Raw genomic sequence first — 20,968 nt, 5'->3', positions numbered from 1 at the left:
GAGTGATGCTCTGTGATTTTAGGGATCCTGCCTATACTGCTTTAGCACACAACTGCTATAAATTGACCTTCACCACCATCAAGACTAGTTCCTTTCATTTCAAAATTGTTGACTGTATCCTTTTTTTCTTTTTTGTTCTCTCCTGTCAAAATGTAATTCTTAACTCTATGGACTTTAATACTAACTTTGAGAAAGATAGACTAAATTGATTGCCTAATAGTGTTTTTGCATTTTAATCCTTCCTACTGAACTCTAGAGAGCTAAAAAGTCTGCCCTGCTTCTCCTCTGTGATTTCATCTTTATCTTAGCACTAAGTAAGCTTTAGTTAATGTTATTCATCCATTAGTTAGCATGAAACCTTCTAGCCTGCATGTTTTAACCAGACAGCCAAATTATGCTGCAGCGTAACACTGTGATTTGAAATCCAGTTGGGATTGAAAAAAGAAATAATCAAATTTCACGTGATTCTAGAGCACTGAGAAATTTCTGAGCCGTTACTGCTTTTCACCTAGCAAAATGAGGTTTCTTTATGTATGTACTTCTCAGAGGTTTGCATTACACTTAAACTGAATTTATAAGAAGCTTACCTTTCCCAGGACACTTCCAAGACATCATTAGCTTTGCTTATGGAGCAGAAGGCAAAAAAAAATAGCATCTTTCAAATTACCTGACTAGAAATACTATGTGTTGTTAAATGCTCTTGCTTTTTTAGCTTGATGCCTCCTCTTTAACCCCAGTTATGCATCCCTTTTAAATGAGGGGGCTTTAGTAACTGTGCTGTGGGAATCTCCATATATAGTTCTGCTTTAAGCCATTGAGCTCTGCTCAATTTCTGCATGAAATATCCAATGCTCTGCAGTCTTTATAAGGCATCAGGCTGGTGTTGCAACACTGAAGACAGGTTAAGGTAATTTTTTTTCATACTTAAATGTTGACATGTCAGGAAAGCATGGGCATGTTGTAAGGACTGATCTTTGCCATGCATATCTGTTTGAATCCTATTGGAATTTATATCAGTGGGAACTTTGGCAAGAATGAAAATATCCAAAGTTCAACCTGTACCTTTTGGTGAGATGCTCCTGATGACAACAGCTGTGTGACTCAGGTTCTTCATTACTTGGCTCCTGAATAGACTCCTGGCATGACTTTTGATGTGCTGTTTCTACTTCTTAAAACAAGCTGAATGATGGCACTTTTCTGTAGTTACAGGATACAAACTAAGAGTTTTTCTGTCTCTTAAGAGTGTTGTCATACTCTGCCTTGCTTAAATTTTGTTTCACCTGGTACAATTAGATGATAATTATGAGTATTTTCATTAACCTTAATCCAGATTTTCTTAATGAATGCTGGACTGGGCATTTGCCCAGGAATCAGTAACAGGAAAATATGCTTTGTGACTCTCCGTTCAAAAATTTCCTTACCAAAATCAGTTGGATCTAGGGAATTACAGACAGTAATAAACATGAGTACCAACAACAAAATATAAATAGCTGTAAAATGACAGTTCAGAAAAGCTGTTCTTGTCACAACAGACTCAGATAAACCTCACTGATCTAGGCTATGCTGCAACTATGAATTTTAAGTTTCAGCAGAATAGTCCTTTGTTGGGTTTTTTATTTAAATACTTCTAGCCACTTCACTTGGTTAACAGTTTTCCAGATGAGCATTCTTTTGATTCTACACAAATTAATGGAGATAATTAGACTGTTCTTTCATCTTCCTGTATTTCTATCTGCTATGATCACCTTCATAAATGTAACTTAGCATAGAATCATATAGTCCTAGAATTGGTTGGAATGGACCTTACAGATCATCTAGTCCCAACCCCCTGCCCTAGGCAGGGACACCTCCTCACTAGATCAGGTTTCTCAAGGCTCATCCAGCCTGGCCTTGAACACTGCCAGGGTTGGGGCAGCCACAGCCTCCCTGGGCAACCTGGGACAGTGTCTCACCACCCTCACAGGAAAAAACATTTTTCTAATACCTAGCCTAGACTTCCCCTCCTTCAATTTGAACCCATTGGCCCTTGTCCTGTCATTGCAGGACCTAACAGAGAGTCCCTCTGGCTCCTTGTAGGCCCTTCAGATACTGAAAAGTTGCTCTGAGGTCTCCACAGAGTCTTCTCTTCTCCAGGCTGAACAGCCCCAACTCCCTCAGCCTGTCCTCATAGGGGAGATGCTCCAGTCCTCTTAGCAACTTCGTGACCTCCTCTGGACTTGTTCCAACAGTTCCATGTCCTTCTTATGTTGAGGATACCAGAACCCCATGCAGTATTTTAGGTGGGGAAATAGAAAAGAGACCACAGGGAGAGCTAACAGGTCAGGTAAGCCAGAAGTGGATGGAGAGAGGGCTCACCTGAATCTCCAGATCTGTAGTGTTACCAACTAATCTTTTACATCAGAAAGCAATCAAAAATTGGTCTGGGCTTATGCAGTCCAAATCTGGTGCTAGATTTGCTCCTAGCTCAGAGATAAGGCATTGAAAGGCAGTCCTATAGGTATAAAACTTGTTTTAAAATCAATTTAGTCCAGGCTTTATTACCTTCCTTATATCAGAACAGAATTCTACTTTCTAGAACTTAACCTTGCAGCAAAATTAGAGTCCTTTGTTTTCTGCTGTGATTTTTGCTTTGCTGTAGCTGAGCTGTTGATAGTGAAGACAAAGCCATGAGAGTTGCATTAGCAGCATGAGATGGCTGAGTTCCCAGTGTGTTACTATGCTCAGCTGTACTTTAAGCTGCTTTGTGGTTCCTCATCAAGAGTTCACACTGGAAGGTGTTAACCATGCTTGAAAGTGTTTGTTTATGAATAGGAGTTTGGTTACAGGATTCATTTGGAAGTGTAGACTGGTGTTTCTGTGAAGATGAGTATGCTTTGTTTTGGCATGCCCACTGAGTTTTGTGCACACATGTGTGGTTATGTGAAAAGTCTTTCCCTTTTGGTTTGTCTTATGATTGAATGTAGATATCCAGCAGTATTTCATCAGTTTCATTGTGGTAGCATCTCATCCTGTCCATCCCCCTTCAAAAAAGGGAAATCTAAAACTTGTGGTCTGGTTCTCACTTTTTGTGGCCAGTGAGCAGAAAAGTGGTAGTCTGGGTTTGAGGAGAAAATAAGATGCAAAGCAGAATTAGCTGCACAATGTCCATCCATGTCTTACCTCTTTCCTCTCTTCCTTTTGTCCCTTCTCTGTCTCCTGCTTTGCAGGACCATCTCTGTTAACCATGTCACTTTACTTGTGGACTTTCTCTCCATCTCCCACACTTGCCAGAGTCCATACCACCTCTCATCTTCCATGTTTCCTCTGTGCCCTTGGCCTGTGATCAGCTTAACACCTCCCATGCTGACTGTCTCTATGCTGTTTAGTGCACAGAACATTTATCATACTTTTGCCTTCTGTCACGGTGATGTGATGGCTGAAAAATTTCACCTAGTTTTATCTGGGAAGGAGGCTTGAGGAAAGGCATAGGAGGGAGAGAATAAGCTGAGACAGTAATTTCCCATTGTTGTAAAGAAGAACTACTTCTCCTTGAAGCAGAGCCTTTCTTTGGGTTTTTTTCCTCCGAGCCACTAATTGAGCTTGAAAAAGAATTAATTGACCATAGCAATATGAATGTTTTGTGAGTACTTCCAGTTCTCTATGGTTTGAGTAATCTGCTATCATCAGTGTATCTGCCAGTGGAGAACCCTTTTGTAGTTCATTCCCTCTGGCTCTTCTGGTTCTCATCTGTGGATTGCTCACCAGCCTGTGTAGTCCAGGATCTGTCATGCATGTTTCTTTTAAACATTACTACTAATAATAATGCTTTTTGTGTGTAGATGATTTATAATGGAAGCTGAGGCTCTTCTTGACAAATGTAGAATCTTTACCAACAAGATTTTTTTCCTGTGGCGTTTGTGGATTGCATAGATCCTAAATCCTGCTCTGGTTGCATCCCAGGCATTGAATATACCTGGACTTAGTGCTTGCCTTGGTCAGGTTGGGAGCTGCATACTGTCAGCCACTCTGTTCTCTGTCTGTTATCAGATCTGGAAGATCCAAAATGTCACAAAATAGAGAACCTGAATGGAAAGAGCCTAGAAATGTGTGCCTGTTTCAAAACATTTCAAGGTAAATGGATTGTCTTTAGTGCTGACCTTTATAACTACCTGCTGACCTATTCCTCTGGTGGCAAGACCTGCATCTCACTGTTAGAAGGATTGTCTCCATGAGATTTAAGAGTGCACTAATGTTCTTAGTTAAGCTCATAATTTACTCTGTCATCTCGGGTTCCTCTTTCCTTTGCTCTCTGTACATCTTTGTATTAGATTATTACAGAGAGAACATTGTGAACACAGAATGGCTTTTGTCACTAATGAGCAGCAGCTAGTGGGGAGATGGCATGTGCTGCCTTAGTCAGCTAACGAGCAGCAGATGGTGGGGATTCAGAGCATGGCACATCATCTACCCTAAGTGCCTGGCATGACAGCAGCCAGAATTGGAGACATACTGAATACCCAGGAGTCTAGATTTTCCTTCTGAGAGCCATCTCTTACTTGCCAGATTTGTATGCTCAGCTATGAGCAAATAGTGGCACAGTGAATGCAGTGACTAGCTGCCTTAATGCAAGGGCTAAAGAGTGTAGGATGTGGGCTAGAAAAAAACCTAGGCAAGGATAACCTTGGGTCAGTGTGTACTCATGTTAGAAACTTCTCTCTTACATGTTTCCAGTTGTCACTGTTGCTCATTCCACACAAACATAAAGGTTTTTGGGTCAATGCTAAAAGCTGTGCTTGGAGTGTATAGATATCTGAGCATGAGGGCATCATCCATGCTTGTAAGAATATGCTGCCAACACACTTCTGCACTGACTAGCAAGAGCTGGTCTGTAGGAACATCTGGAACTGTGCTAATAAAAATCTCATTTCATCACTAGTAGTCCATTGTCATCAGACCTTGCACTGTCCATTGCCATCAGACCTTGCTCTGATTGTCCTTCAGAGTCTTTATAACCAAGTCTCCTCCATGGGGCAGAATGTCTTCATTAAGTGCTTCACAAAAATAGTCCATCTTATTTAGGATTTCCCAGGCAGGTATTGAAACCACCTGCCAAGCAGGCTTCCACTAAAGGTCAGCTTTGCCTCTTTGCTCAAGACACGTGTGCCTGTAGGAAATCTAGTGCAGTCAGAACTGAGGGTTTTATGACAGGGTTGCATTGTGTGGTGAGCCAAGCTTTTCTGCAGTCCCACACCAGCAGGCTAACTCTCATGGTCCTGAGCACTGCGACTCATATTTGGGCAATCTGAGAAACCAACTTAATCCAGGTGTCTAGCAGATCTGGTAAGAGCATTTCTGTTTCTATATCAGGGAACTGAAGTCCTTGGAACCCATGCTGAAGCCAGGGCCCTGGTGACAAATACCCTACATCTGGTAGGCTGCATGCTGTAGGGCAAGGATGAAGATGTGTGGTGGGAATGCTTTCTGATCAGTGTTACTACAGTTGTAACCCTGTTTCTGCTGCTGTCTTTGCAAGCATTTTGAACTGTCTTTGTCAGGTTAGTAGAATAATATTTGATAGTGCTGTAATTACTTGTTCATTGCTATGTTGGCATATTCATCTTTGATTTCATCTTCTCTTACATGTCTCTTTACTATGTTCTTGGTTTTACCCTGTAGAGTTTGAGCTGTGAGTTTGTAAACACGACCTATTTTTTCACATTCCATTCTTTGTCTATCTTTTCTATGCTGGGTGTCTTTGCATTTCCATATAATCTATATAAAATGCACACAGCATTTTGTATAAATGCTTTATAGTCTCAGAACACTTCCTAATTCTTCCGGTGTCATCAGGATGTGGAGTGACAGGGTGGGAGATGTGTCACAACTAAGTTTGCATCATTCAGTGTTTGTATCTGGACATCTTGCTCCCTGCACTGGTGGGGAGTTATGCTGGATTAGCAGCAGATTGTAGTTTGAAACTCCAGCCCACAGTACTCGTTTTAAAGTTTCTTCAAGGTTTGCTGTACCTTATTTTTCCAATACAAACATTTCCTACCAGACAAATGTTTACTGCTCCCTCTGGTGTTCACTTGCAACAGGTGTTGCTGCTCCACACATTCAGGAATGCAGAGTCTGCGGGAAAGGGTTTGTAATGATCAGTTACAGACAGCACTGGATGAGATATAAAGAGTCTTTTCACACGAAGACTCAGTGAAACCCACACTCTGCAATTAGCAGATTTCCTAGATTTATGGGAAGAGTATTTTCCTGTGCTTTAAAACCTTTCATTTGGGAAACCAAAACTGGTGGAGAACAAAAGCAGATTAGCTAAGTTTTCTTCTTCAGGTACATTTTGACTGACTTAATTGCAGCTAGTTTCTACAAAGGAGGTAGTTTTAAGAACTGCATGTATTAACAGCTTCACAGCATCAGAGGGATGGAAATGATCTGAAGAAGAAAAATTCCCACTGAAACCAAAGTCATGTCTGAGTGTCATTGGAGAAGCTCTTGAGCACAAGAACTCCTACACTGCCTGGAACAGGCTGCAGTAGGAAGGAGGATTGAGTGGGGGACTGCATGAGCTTTAAAGCCATGTCATATTCCTGAAAGCCTCAGATGAAGACTGTCAGACTGCCTTGTCCTGCTCTCTTTGATGTGGTGTAGATTTTAGAAGAAGGCCTTTAGGTTTGTTGCTGCTAACAGCTTTAAAAAACAAAACTCAAGGAGTTTGCCCTCAATCAGGAGCAAACTTTGAGTCTGCTCTACAGGAAGATCATAAGCTGAAATTATATAAGGCACATTATTAACCCTTTGTAAGTCCCCAAATTATAATGGAGGCAAAGAAAAAAATGTACTAATAAACCATTGTTACTATCATTACAAATCATTCTTGTGACAGTGTGAATTTAGACGTGTGTCCTCAACTTGTGTTACATATTGATGTCAGAGCAGGCAAATTCTTGACTTCCTCACCACCGAGATTAAGTAACCAGATCTAGTGGCCACTTTGAAAGAAAGAGAAAAGTCTTGTAGAGACAGTTCTGCATTCTCTGTAAGACAATTATTGACTGTGTATTCTGATAGTATAGTTATTACAGCTGAAGGCATTTTGCTTGGGTTTAACCACTCAGCAGGGTCATCTAATGAATGACTTTGATGTACAGGAACAAAGGGCAGAAGTAACTCTGGCTGCTATCCTGTTAAACACTAGGCTTTCTGTTCAACAAGCAGAGCTCAGTGCACTGCAGAGTGAGATGCAGTGTTCTGTTAATAAGAAATGTCTGCTTGGTTCAGGAGGGATTGTCGGAACCAGCTAATATCTAGAAATAGAGCAGTGGGCCAAGACCTGGGCAGGACTCATCCTACCCATTGGTAAAGATTACTGACTTTGAATTGTTTGGTATATCAATGGCCCCAGAAAATCATAGAATCAACCAAGTTGAAAAAGACCTCCAAGACCATCAAGTCCAACCTTGCCATGGTTACTAGACCATGGCACTAAGTGCCACATCCAGTCTCAGCTTGAAAACCTCCAGGGATGGTGAATCCACCACCTCCCTGGGCAGCACATTCCAATGCCTGAGCACTCTCTCCATAAAAAAAATCTCTTCCTCATATCCAACCTAACCCTCCCCTAGCAGAGCTTGAATCTGTGCCCTCTTGTCCTGCTGCTGGTTGCCTGGCAGAAGAGACCAACCCCCCCCTGACTCCAACCTCCTGTCAGGGAGTTGTAGAGGGTGAGAAGGTCTCCCCTGAGCCTCCTCTTCTCCAGGCTGCACACCCCCAGCTCCCTCAGCCTCTCCTCATGCCACTTGTGCTCCAGTCCCTTCACCAGCCTCGTTGCTCTTCTCTGGACCTGCTCCAGCCCCTCAATGTCCCTCCTGAACTGAGGGGCCCAGAACTGAACACAATGACCAGTTAAAGCCTGGTGTTGACTGAGGCTAATGTTGCAGAAGATGAGGGGCAGAGTGATATTTTCAAAAGTTGTTTTCAAATTCCTGGCATTAAGATCCAGCACTGCGTACCTGCAACAAGTTTTTGGACTAGCCCATGATGTATAAAAGTGAAACCATCTTATCTGCTGCAGTCTGTTGCTGCTGGCCAGGTGCATTTTTAGCTTTGAGAAGTTTCCATTGCTGATGTCTGGTAAGTTATATTCTCTGTCCCCTATGGGGACAGGGTGAGGAAGCTGGGGCTGTTCAGCCTGGAGAAGAGAAGGTTGTGTGGAGACCTCAGAGCAACTTTTCAATATCTGAAGGGGCTACAAGGAGCCAGAGAGGGACTCTTTGTTAGGAACTGCAGTGACAGGACAAGGGGGGATGGGTCCAAACTGAAGAAGAGGAAGTTTAGGTTAGATATTAGAAAAAGGTTTTTTACTTATAAGGGTGGTGAGGCATTAGAACAGGTTGCCCAGGAATGTGGTGGCTGCCCAGTGCTCAAGACCAGACTGGATGAGCCTTGAGCAACCTGATCTAGTCAGGAGGTGTCCCTGCCCATGTCAGGGGGGGTTGAGACTAGATGATCTGGAAGGTTCATTCCAAATCTTAAATTCTATGGGTCTATGATTCTCTTGCTTGCTAACAACTTCTAGTAGTACAAGCTAAATAGCTGTGGTGTTATATCAAAGCTCACCATGGTTTGGAGAAGGTAATTAAGGAAGTAATCAATAGTTGCAAGTAAATGATTTAGCAACTTGTCACTTCAAAAAAAGTTTAAAAAATATCAAAAATCAAAAAGAATCCAGAAAGGGTAAGTCCAGCATCAAAACTACTTTGCTACATTTGAGGATTTTACCTTACTTTTGTAACACAATTCAGAAGTATTAGAGCTGAGCTTGTAGTCCTTACTTCATAAAATCTATATCTGGTACTTTGGGAAGTGTGGAGTGGCTGTGACAAGGCTTACAGAGTACTCATCAGAGGCTTAGGTGGCTGTGAACTTTGGTCATTGTCTGTGTAGTTTTGGAGATGATGACAAGCCTCTGCTGCAAATGAATGTGTCCAAAGGCAGATGAATTGCTGATACAAATAACTGAGCTATTGGTCAGATACTGATGGATTTAAAGTGCTGTGTGATCCCCCATGAGCGTGAGGAAGGATGATAAAGGCACAATGAACAAGATAAAGGCATGGAGATAAATGTAAAAGCAGCATGTTAAGATAACTAGTATAATTACAGCAACTTGAATACTTCATAACTGAGTCGGTGCTAAAATCTATCTGAGGTGGTGGAAGTGTGAGGCTTGTGGCATTTATTTTTTGAGAGTAGGATCTGGAAATTTGACTGTCCTTGTAAACAGGTCTAACATCCTACCTTTGTGGTGCCCTGCCTTACACTACATCTCCATGTAGTGCCTTCAGAGAAAGCGTGGAAATTTGACTGTCCTTGTAAACAGGACTAACAGTCTACCTTTGTGGTGCCCTGCACCATGTAGTGCCTTCAGAGAAAGCACAAGACTGGAAGGAATGACAGAAGCTCAGTATCACAGAATGCTTGGGATTGAAAGAGACTTCTGAAGATCACCTACTCCAACCTCCCTGCTACAGCAGGTTCACCTAGAGCAGGTTGCACAGGATCATGTCCAGGTGGGCTTTGAATATCTCCAGAGAAAGAGACTCCACAACTTCTCTGAGCACCACAAGCTCTAGACAGAGGACTCCAGACAAAACCTCACCAGGGCAGGGTAGAGTGGCATTGACTTTCCTCCAATCCTCAGACACCTCTCCCATTCTCCACAGCCTTTCAAAGACAATGGAGAATGGCTTTGCAATAGCATCTGCCAGCTCTCTCAGCACTTGTGGGTGCATCCCATTGGGGCCCATGGAGTTGTGGATGTCAAATTGGCCTGGTCTCTCTTCACCTGATCATCTCAACCAAGGGACAGTCATCTTTTCTCTAGACTTTCTGTCTTGCCTTTGTGCTTTGGGATTCCCAAGGGCTGGTTCTTTTCTCTAGACTTTCTGTCTTGCCTCTGTGGTTTGGGATTCCCAAGGGCTGGCCTTAGCAGTAAAGACTGCAGCAAAGAAGGCATTGAGTATCTCAGCCTTCTCTGTATCCTGTCACCAGGTCACCCACCTCATTCCCAGCACTGGACCCACATTTTCCTTGGTCTTTCTTTTGCTACTGATGTACTTGAAGAAGCCCTTTTTGTTGCCCTTGACATCCTTTGCCAGATTTAATTCTAAATGGACCTTAGCTTTTCATGTCATTTCCCTGCATAGTCTGACAATGTTTCTTATTCCTGGCTTATCCCTTTTTCCACATTCCACAGACTTCCTTTTTTTTGTTTGATATTTGCCAGAAGCTCCTTGCAGGAGACCATACAGGCCTCCTGCCTCCTTTGCTTGATTTCTTATTCCTAGGGATGCATTAACCTTGAGGTTGGAGGAATTGATGCTTGAATACTAGCCAGCTCACCTGGACCTTCTAGAGCCCCTAACCCATGGGATTCTTTCTCCAGATTCCTTTGGCCTTGAGGGTGCCCAAGATAGCTTTCATGGAGTCCAGAGTTACCCTACTCATTGGCCTGTTCCCTCCACTCAGGGTTTTGAACTCCACCATCTCATGGTCACTACAGCCAAGGCTGCCCCTGACCTTCACATGCCTAACCAGTCCTTCCTTGCTTGTCAGTACAAGGTCCAGTAGCACACCTCTACTTGTTGGCTCCTCCACCACCTGTGTCAAAACATTATCACCAATGCTCTGCAGGAGCCTCCTGGTCTGCCCTGTGCCTGGTTGAGTTGTTTTTCCAGCAGAAATCAGTGTGGCTGAAGTCCTCCATGAGAACCAGGGTTTGTGACTGTGAGGCTCCTTCCAGCTGAGTGTAGAAGTCCTCATTAATTTCCTCCTCCTGGCCAGGTGGCCTGTAGCAAACACTCACAGTTAGCTGTGTTAGCATGTCCCTGAATTCTTATCCATGAGCTCTTGACTCATTCTTCATCCACCCCTAGGCAGAGCTTGATACATCCCAGTTGCTCTCTCACATAAAGAGCAGCAGCTCCACCACCCTGCCTTGCTGGCTTGTCTTTCCTAAAACATCTGAGGCCATCTATGACATCATTCCAGTCATGTGAGTTATCCCACCATGTCTCTGCAAGTGCAATGGGCTGTGGCCCTGGGACCACACACAGATCTCTAATTGTGCCTGTTTTTTCCCCATGCTGTGCATGTTGGTGCACAGGCATTCGAGAGGTAACCAAGCCTCCATGTTTCCCAGGACATGTGCAAGCACCACAGCTATACATCCATTGAGGTGGTTTCCCTTCTGAATCACATCTTGGGAGGCAACAAAGGAACATGTGTTGCTGCTCTCGTTGGCCTGGTGTGTTTATTCCCCAGTTGGATGCGACGTAGTGAACATTGCCACTTCAGACCTCACTCCCCTAGTCCTTCAGTTTAAAGCCTGCCTAGTGAATTGGCCAGCCTGCTGCCAAAGATTCCCTTGTCTCTTCTGACAGGTGGCTCCCTTACAGAAAACCTATAATTATGGATTTTTTTTTTAATATTGACTACTTTTGGTGGGGGTGTGTGTTAATATGTGGAAGGAGAAAATCTAATAGCAGGGTCAGAACTAAGGAACAGAGAAGTGTTCTACCAGAGTTAGCATCCTGGAAGGATCATGGCATTGAAAATCTGCAGTCAAAATAGATTCTGTGTATATATATTAATGGAGTAAATATTGTTAGGTGCTAGGATTCCAGGCTGTCAGGTGTGCAAACAACAGTGGTGGAAAACTGTACAAAACCAACCTTTAGTGGTCTCATTCTTATTTATAATACAGTAATCATTTGTGTGAAAGGCAAATGAAATTAAAAACTTTTCTAAATAACTAGAATATGTAGCACAAAGCAAGGAATTTCTCAGGAAAAGCAGTTGTATATTTTGTAGTTAGTTGGAAACCCTCTGGACTTCTATTCACAGCTTATAATCACTGAGTGCTCGTAAGTCTCCCTTTGTGTTTCTTGCTGCTTCCTGTTATCTCCTGGTTGACCTGGTTCCTTGCAGGTAGGTTAACAAACATCAGAATTCTTCAGCAAAGCTGAATATTAAACAATGTGTGAAACGAGCACCTGCATTAATTGGGAAGATGCTGTAAACCAACTGCTGATCTTTCTGTCACTTACTCGGGTGGCTCTGGAATATCAAACTGGAATTAGCTCTTGTTTTCACTCATGATTAAGCAACCAAATACTTACTAGTTATAATAAGATTTATAATTAAGTGACCATGGTGAACGTTTCATTTGAAGCTCAATTACACATGAGCAAGGCCAAGTGCAATAGCTGCTTATGTTTGATAGCTTTTTATGCAGGGAGATCAAGAGGGTTTGTGTTGCTAATGATTTAATCCTCTTGATAGGGGTCAGTAAATATCCCAGTTGGAGAGCTGGGAATCAGACAGGTTTAACAGTTGGATGGAATCAGGGACATAACTGAAAGAAAAAGATCAGATAAGTAGAAGCCTAGGATGAAGTGAGGGATTGTAGCCCACGATGTCCCCTGAGGAAAGCTGCCCCTGCTTCAGTCCTTAGGAGTGGTGTTCTGTCCAGCCTGTGTGTATCCTAAGTAACTTAACAGCTCTGGACTTGTGCTTAATTTGTATGGTGTAACAGCTGATTTAGAATTTGTCCTTTTGTATGATATTGTTCTTCCAGTTGCTTAGTGGATAGTAACTTCTAACATACTTCTTTTAGTGAGAAATGGCTTTACTGAATGTCTGAATAACACTTTTTTTTTTTTTGTCTGTGCACTCTTCTGACATCTCATCTGCTTTGTGATGATTTTGAAGGACTGAAATACAGACTCCTTAGACCATGGAAGATTGCTTGAAGGCCTTACTGTCTGGCAAGAAGTAAAGGCCACTGACTCACAGTAATTCAGCTCTGAAGTGCTTTCTTTTTTTCCCCTTTTTGAAGGAAGCAGTTTAGTCTTCATGGCAGCAGACTCCACTGCCTTTTTTCCTTTAGCTTTAGTTGTCCTTTGTCTCTTTCTGTTAACTATAGTGTAAATATTGCCCACATAAGTGGGTGGTAGTTTACTATATTGGAGGCAACTTCTGATGTTTAATAGAGGGCTCATTTCACTACTTAAAACTCCCCCACTGTCTTTAAAATAAAGCACATTTTCGATGCATTTTCTCTGAGTTTACATTAGCAGTTTATGACCAGCAGCTCTTTCACCTGTGTGGTTAAACAGGAAACAAAGGTAAGAGTGACCTAAGGGTTTTTTGTCGGTGCAATGAATGCTCTGCAGGTGGCTGTGCTTTTAACCAAACCTCATTAAATTAAATAGTTGTTTTGTCTTGAATTGTAGAAGTTCTGGCGTGGTAGACTGTTGGGTGGATTTTATACTGGAAATACCACTCAAGTGCTAGCTTTTTTCTAGATAGGGAAAAAGTAAGCAGAGAAAGTGAAACTTCTCTGTGTGATTCTGCAAGACAACCCTGTTGAAAAGCTCTATGAGCCAGCAAATGATGCATTTCTGTTCTGTGTGGAGGCAGCTAAATGAATGTAGGTGAGGCTGAAGAGTCAGTAACAATTCAGGCAGGAATTTTTTCCCCTAAAGTTACATTAACAAAATTTTGTACTGGCTTCTGTAAGAGAAACTTAACCTGATACGAATGTATAATGCCTCTGTTTAAGCATTTTGTCATATAGTGGCTCACAGCTCTAAAATTTTACTGTTACCAAAATAGTAGGTTAGTATCTATTTAGAGTTATGTATGCCAGGTTTTGTTCCAAGAAGTGGGGCCATGTCATCTTGTCATGACTATAAGGTTTTGTTCCAAGAAGTGGGGCCATGCCATCTTGTTATGACTATGTTCCTCACATCTGTGGGTCACTACTGCAGTTCACTTGCTAATTATCAAATATTGAAACCAGCAGTGAGGAGAAAGACTTGGGAGTGACAGAGGATGAGAAACTCACCATGAGCTGCAGCATGAGCTCACAGACCAGAAAGCCAATGGAATCCTGGGCTGCATCCAAAGGAGTGTGAAAAGAGGTGATTCATCCCCTCTACTCTGCTCTTGTGAGACCCACCTGGAATACTGCACACAGTTCTGGTGCCCTGAACAAAAGAAGGACATGAAACTCTTGGAGTAAGTCTAGAGGAGGCCAAGAAGTTGCTAAGAGGACTGGAGCATCTCCCCTATGAAGACAGGCTGAGGGAGTTGGGGCTGTTCAGCCTGGAGAAGAGAAGACTGTGTGGAGACCTCAGAGCAACTTTTCAATATCTGAAGGGGCTACAAGGAGCCAGAGAGGGACTCTGTGTTAGGAACTGCAATGATAGGACAGGGGGTAATGGGTTCAAACTGAAGGAGGGGAAGTTTAGGTTAGATATTAGGAAGAAGTGTTTTACTGTAAGGGTGGTGAGACATTGGCACAGGTTGCCCAGGGAGGCTGTGGCTGCCCCAACCCTGGCAGTGTTCAAGGCCAGGCTGGATGAGCCTTGAGCAACCTGATCTAGTGAGGAGATGTCACTGCCCATGGGACTGGGTGATCTGTAAGGTCCATTCCAACCCCTAAATTCTATGATTCTATGATTCTACTTTCAATGTCTTTGCTACTCTGTCTATAGAAAGAAAAATCACCTGCCTATCACAGAAGATCAGTTATAATCTTCTAGTCAGGTTTGAGGTCAATGTAGCTAAGAGTGTCAAAATTGCTTTATTCAAGGGGGTATCTGAATGCAGTATAAGGTTTTACACAGCATATGCCAAATCTTGTTTCTTATCCCCTGCTGTTGGGCATCTCTGCTGAGAAATAATAAAATGGATTACAGTTCTTAAAGAATAGTGCTGTTCCACACTTGGTACCCTAAAGATAGCAAAATGTTTTTATGTTAATTCTGTAGAGCTGTGCCTGCAAACTGTCAGATCTTCAGTGGAATGTACTACTGGTTCTGATGGGAAGTTACTATTTTTTTTACAGCTTTGAGAGAAGAGGGTGGGAGGATTGGTTTCTGTGTAGCATAAGGAGCGACTTCACACACTTGCACACACAGCTGCCAAAATAATTCTCTTGAACTTAAGCAAAGCAACCTGGAGGGAATGCTTGGCAAGTTTATACTGTGGCCAGCAGCTCTCTGCCACCATCTTCACCATTTGTTTCATGTTTGAATTTTAAGAGATGAGAAGAAGAGTAATAGTGAAGAGTAATTTCTTCCCATGGTTAAGGAGTCAGAGGAGGCTCCTCCAGTGCATGGTAGTTCACTGACACCTCTTTTTAGATACCACAACAATTCCCTTTTGCATAGTGTAAATACAGATTCATGCTAATGTTCCAGTCCTGGATTGCTTCTGCCACGAGTAGGTAACAAATGAAGAGTAGAACTGGAGTGAATTGATCCTTTCTGCAACAGGTTCACAAAGTGGTTGAATGGCAGGTTTTGGGGGTGTTTTTTGTACTTGATATATTGAATACAGACTGGATCTCTGAGTAGTCTTTCTTTAGACACTTTTTTTAGACACTTTCTTTAGATCTTTGAGTTGCCTTTCTTTATATAAAGTTTTGTAAGCTGCCTTGTGATTTCTGGCTGTATGTTAAATGTGTTCATCACTCCTTACCCTTTCCCCTCCAAGGTGTGGTCTCTCTTAGTTTCTGGAGACCTAGGTTCAGGAGGACTTGCCAGTTCCTTTCAAAGCAACCAACTTCTCCATCTCCTTTTTCTTTAGCTGGTTATAATACCATGGCTAAATAAGGTGAAATGATCCACATGCACCTGTGTCCTTTCTCACTTCTCTTCTGTCATTTCCTGATATCCCCATAATTTTTGATTACCCTGAGCCCATTTCAGCCAAGCGTAACAGAAGAATATAGATTGCAATGATAATGCTGTCCTTGAAAGCTTATCAGGGCTGAAGTCACCAGAGGAGCTGAATAGATAGCTGCTGTTAGATAAACATAAAGGTCTCACATACAGATCTGCCTGAAAACTTGCAACCTGTGCAGAAGAAGACACGATGAGCAAAGGAGGGAAAACTTTTCAGAACAGTCATGTAATGAGGGTAGGAACTGCAGAGAAGTGCTGTGAATAGTGCAGCACATAACTTGAACGTGCTATAGGCAGTCATGATCCTAGTGTACATGCCTGTTACTTGTGAGGGTGCTGAACACCAGAAGAAGATGGATAGCCTCTCATGTTTAGAGTATCTCCTGAGATCACTCCAGAACACAAAGGTTTGTTTCTGCTCTGGAAGAAATGATTGTGCTTTCCACAGGAACTTCATGAACAGCAACCAAACAACACTTGCTTGAAAACCTCAGGAAAACTATGCCAGAGGACAAGAAGGATCTCAAACTGAAAATAAAGCAGAAATTCCTCAATGGAGCTCTCCAGTCAGGGGATGTGACTTGGGCTAAGCCATTACTGATTTCTCATTTTTCATGTGTTTACGTGCAGCATATGAGAAATGTGTTAGATGTGTGGAATTGGAACTTTGAAAACTAATTTCTGCTTGGGAATGAGACTTGTGTCTAAGTAAAGGGCTAGATGTGTGAGTAGTGAATCACTATGGTGTTTGAAATGCGTTTTTATCTTCTCAGGGTCTGTAATGTAAGTACATCTTTTTTCATGATGAGACTAGATGTAGCACTTAGTGCCATGGTCTAGTAACCATGATAGGGTTGGACTTGATGATCTTGGAATTCTTTTCCAACCTGGTTGATTCTATGATAAGTTTCAATTTGGATTGGTTTATGTATGTCTGTTGCAAATATGGGGATTTACATTTGGGTTTTGTCTGTTATTTTCTCCTTACCTTGAGTTGAAAAAAAATAAAATCAGTGGATTATAGAAAAGAGAAACTTAGAGATAGTTTGAAGTTGTTTAGTTTCTTGTTTTGTTACTAGTATGTATTCTTTTGATAAAGTTACTCTAAAACTGAATTTTCTTGTTCTCTGGCTACTGTTTCAGGAGGAGGAAGAGATAGGAAAAAGTCTTGGGATGAACTGAACATCACATATCTATCTAAGTAATACTTATATTAAATACTTGTGATGAATGGTTTCTGCCTCTTTTTGCTGGGGTATCAGTATGCTTTAGACAGAAAAAAAAAAACAGAGTTCATTTTCCAGCAACTTTACTTTATTCCTGATCATTCCAGCATCTTTTTCTTCCAGATGTGGTCAAACACTAAATATTGCACATGGCTTTACTGTGTGCTTTGGGCCTTCTTGCCTTTTGGGGCCAGGACAGCTGAGTCTGTTGTGACCTGTGTCTCTTGTACCTGAAATGGAGCTCTTTCAGCATTCACCATCTCTTCTAGCTCTGATCAGGAATGTGCAGGCACATGACTTCTGCTCTGAAGAGTCAGATTCTCAGGTTTTGACTATTCACAGTTTGAAGTCTATCAGGAAGAGTAAGGATGTAAAAGTAAGAGATGGTCCGTGTTAGAAATTTTAGAAGTAAATAATTTTGAAGCCTTAATTTGGCAGGATTTTCAGAGAGAACAAAGAGCATCCTTAAGTATGATTTGCCAAAAAGTTGATAGCCTCTGAATTCAGACCCCAAATACTGAAGTAAACTTGCTTGAAGAAATGGGATCCAGTAAATGTTAACAGAGACAAAACCACATTTGCTTCCTCATTTTCTTATTTCTTCTCCCTCTTGAAACTCTTGGAACTTCTCCTTTTTGTCCCTTCCTGGAACTGTTATGTCTCAAAATGCACCTCTAAAATAAGAAGATTTCCAGAATCAGTCATTTGGTCTGGGGAATAATGGAAATTGACTGTATAGTTGCAAAAAGATGTTGGCTTTTATTAAAAAGAAAACAACAAGAAAAACACACCATGGGAAGCATTGGGCACCTCTTCACATCCATGTGCTATTCCACACTCTCCCAGCAGCAGCTTGGCTGGCTTGTTAGTGTGTGAATATAGGCTGCTTGCTTTGATGGCTGTGAATCTGTTTTTGAGGTTGTTTTGCTGCTTTTGTTTAAAGACTGGGAGTATGATGGTGTCTCAGACCTTGTGGTTACTGAATTATTTAGCTGAGATCAGTCTACCTCAGAACTCTAACACAGAAGTTGCTCTTTGAAGTAGTGTGAAGAATTGCAGGGGCTCAGATGTCTTGACTGAGGGTTTTCCATTGCCAGTGGTGTTAAGCACAGTGGCTGCTTCATGGTGATTTATCATCTGTTTTTCTACAAAGTAATGGCTCACATTCTTTTCCCCAAGTGGACCTTGGATACTCTTCAGAAAAACTGGTAGTTGAATATATGAAATTCAGTGATACATCCCATTTTACACTTCATAATTCTAACTAAAAGCTACTGGTATAATAAAGGAAAACGTGTAAGAGAGCAACTGCAGGAATTTACTATTGGAGGACACTAAATCAAGTGAGAATTATTGTAGTTGTAGCTTATATGCACTCTGCTGAGAGATGGAAGAAGGTTTTACTACAGCTGCACTTGGTTTTTAACCCTGGAAGAGAGGATTTCATCCCAATTAATGCTGAAGCTATTTCCCCCTATTAGATATACTTTCTTTCCCTGTGTACTCTGGTTGTCTCTGACCTTGTCCTGGCCTTGTAAAACTGTACAGGTTGGTGTATCAATAAAAAACTTGCCTGTTGCTGTGATACCCAGATCTGTGACATTTCAAAACCTGGGAGTTGTAAACACATCTCATAGATTTGGTGTAGGAGTAGGAAGCATTTACTCAAAAGCCCTGCAAGTTATGAATCTGTTTTTTTGCTGGAGTTCTCTCATCAATGGTCTGTGCCATGCACACCTTCCTGCAGTTACCAGCATACTCTTCCTGCAGAGATTGGCTTTGCTTTATCTGAAGAGTTCAGTGCCCTGTGATGTGGTCCATCATGTCATGGGCTAGTTTGAAAAAGCAAAAGGGAGAAAAAAAAATGCAACCATGTCTTGTAAAATTGTGGTGGTACCACAGGACTTAATTGGTGCTTGCCTGAAGCATTTGTACCACTCCATCTGAGCTCAGTGTTCTCTTCTTGCTGTGAAGAGTTCCTGTGCAATGAATTAAAAAATGTGTAGTGCTTGAGATTATAATGACAATCTGTAATAATTTGTTTAGCATCAAAATGTGTTTTTGTTAGTGTTTTATGAATAGCTGTGCTGATACTATAAAATTGATGTAGTTTGTGTGCTGAAGAACTGCAGAGACACCATTTATATAACTTATGTTCCTTCTGCACCCAGTTTTATATAAATCATGCTGAATAAAGGCAGTGTTTAATTATAGCATTTTCTTTTCTGAGTTTGATTTTTGCAGCCCTGAAAACACTTTTAGAAGTGTCTCTTGTGTTCTTTATTCTCACAAAGACACTAACTCACTTGATGTCTCTATATTCCTCATTTCCTTCTCCAGATGTTTCCTTACTCAGTGTGCACCTGTCTTTGCCCAAATTTGCCTACAGATCACAAATTCTCTGAACTTTTTGCCACACTCATTATCTCTGTCTTCCTTGGGCTTTTAAGTGTTTGGCTTCTCTGAGCAAGCAAGAGCAGCTTGGTGGCAGACAAAATCTAGACTTCTGCTGCTGACTCAGCATGATGTAGAGCTACAGGTTGGGAGTGGGTTATGACTAGTCCAGCTACACTTTTGTCTCTGAGGGTTCCTGTCTGCCACCTGAGGATCTGCTTAGATGTCTGTCTGCTGACTTATGCCTGGGGCAGTGACATTTACCGTAGACTTCCACTTGGAAGACAACTAATGTTGGTGCCACCAGTGCTGCCCTGAGTGCTCTAAACTGTACTACTGCCAAAGTATCTCTCACCTTTGTAAATTGCTCCCCTCACCTCTGCTTACTTCTGTCTCTTATCTTCTCCCAGCAAAAGCCAAATCCAAGTGTGGTGCCACCTTCTTCCCCTGTGCCAGTGGGATCCACTGCATCATTGGACGCTTCCGCTGCAATGGCTTCGAGGACTGTCCTGATGGCAGTGATGAGGAGAACTGCAGTAAGTGCAATCCTGCAGCAACTGAGGCTGCTGCTTTTTCTTCCAACTAATTACTTAAAAGGGAAGCATTCAGTAGCCTTTAGTTTCTGAGTCCAATATTCTCCTAGATGATCGTTGGCTTTTCACTTTGTAAACAACTCTTTTTTTTCTTAAGGTCCAGCTCAGTCTTGCTTTGTATATAGTGCCTGTATGATACCCTTTGTGACTTTGAAATGAGTTTTAAGCTGTATGTTTGCTTTGAACAGGTTCTCTGTACCTAAATGCAACTTGAATTGGGCAAATATTAAATACAGCTTTCAATTGTTTAGTTTTTATTTGCCTGTTTCTTGTCACTGAAGAATATATTTGTTCATCAGCATATTTAGGCTTCTCTGTTTACACATGTTCTTAAAGAACAAAGAAGCAAACAATGGCATATTTAGTGAAACAGGTTCTTGGAAGGAGAAGGAGGTTGTTGAAGCCAGGCATGCCAATGGACTAGCTTGAGCTGCTATTCAGCACCTTGCAGGGAAGTCACAGCAGAGAGGTCATCTGAAGTACTGCTTGACTTGGGCTAAACCCCCTGCATGAGGCTGCAGAGATCATTTGTATCTGTAAGCCTAGCAGGGATAGATCATACCAGTTGTGCTGGTTTGAGCTAGAGTAGAGTTAACTTTCTTCACAGAGGCTAGTATGGGGCTATGTTTGGATTTTGTGCAGAACACAGAGTTGATAATGCAGAGATGTTTTTGTTATTGCTGAGCAGAGCTCACACAGAGTCAAGGCCTTTGCTGCTTCCCACACTGCCACACTGGCAAGAACTTGGGGGTGCATGGGAGATTGGGAGGAGACACAGCTGGGACAGGTGACCCAAACTGACCAAAGGGCATCCCGTACCATAGCACATCATGCTCAGTATATAAGGTGGGAGGAAGAAGGAGGAAGGGGGGACATTTGGAGTGATGGTGTTTGTCTTCCCAAGGAACTGTTACACGTGATGGTCCCTGCTCTCCTGGAGATGCTGAACACCTCCTGTCTGTGGGAAGCACTGAATTAATTCCTCGTTTTGCTTTGCTTGTGTGTG

General features: G+C 42.1%; 1 protein-coding gene across 1 annotated transcript in view; it reads left to right on the top strand.

The window, feature by feature from the left end:
- The window catches only part of LOC103805023 (low-density lipoprotein receptor class A domain-containing protein 3), a gene marked incomplete at both ends in the record, with an annotated part of 24,987 nt that overhangs the window by 1,243 nt on the left and 2,776 nt on the right, over window positions 1-20,968 (top strand). Inside the window, one exon of the mRNA XM_009077657.1 lies at window positions 19,780-19,905. Within this exon, the coding sequence (XP_009075905.1) occupies window positions 19,780-19,905 (126 nt within the window). The remainder of the gene's footprint in view (window positions 1-19,779; window positions 19,906-20,968) is intronic.

Source organism: Acanthisitta chloris, unplaced genomic scaffold, assembly GCF_000695815.1.
Source record: "Acanthisitta chloris isolate BGI_N310 unplaced genomic scaffold, ASM69581v1 scaffold18616, whole genome shotgun sequence".
In the NCBI taxonomy this organism is placed as follows: domain Eukaryota; kingdom Metazoa; phylum Chordata; class Aves; order Passeriformes; family Acanthisittidae; genus Acanthisitta; species Acanthisitta chloris.
Note: the sequence above shows the minus strand (reverse complement) of the source record. Positions and strands in the feature narration are given on the sequence as shown.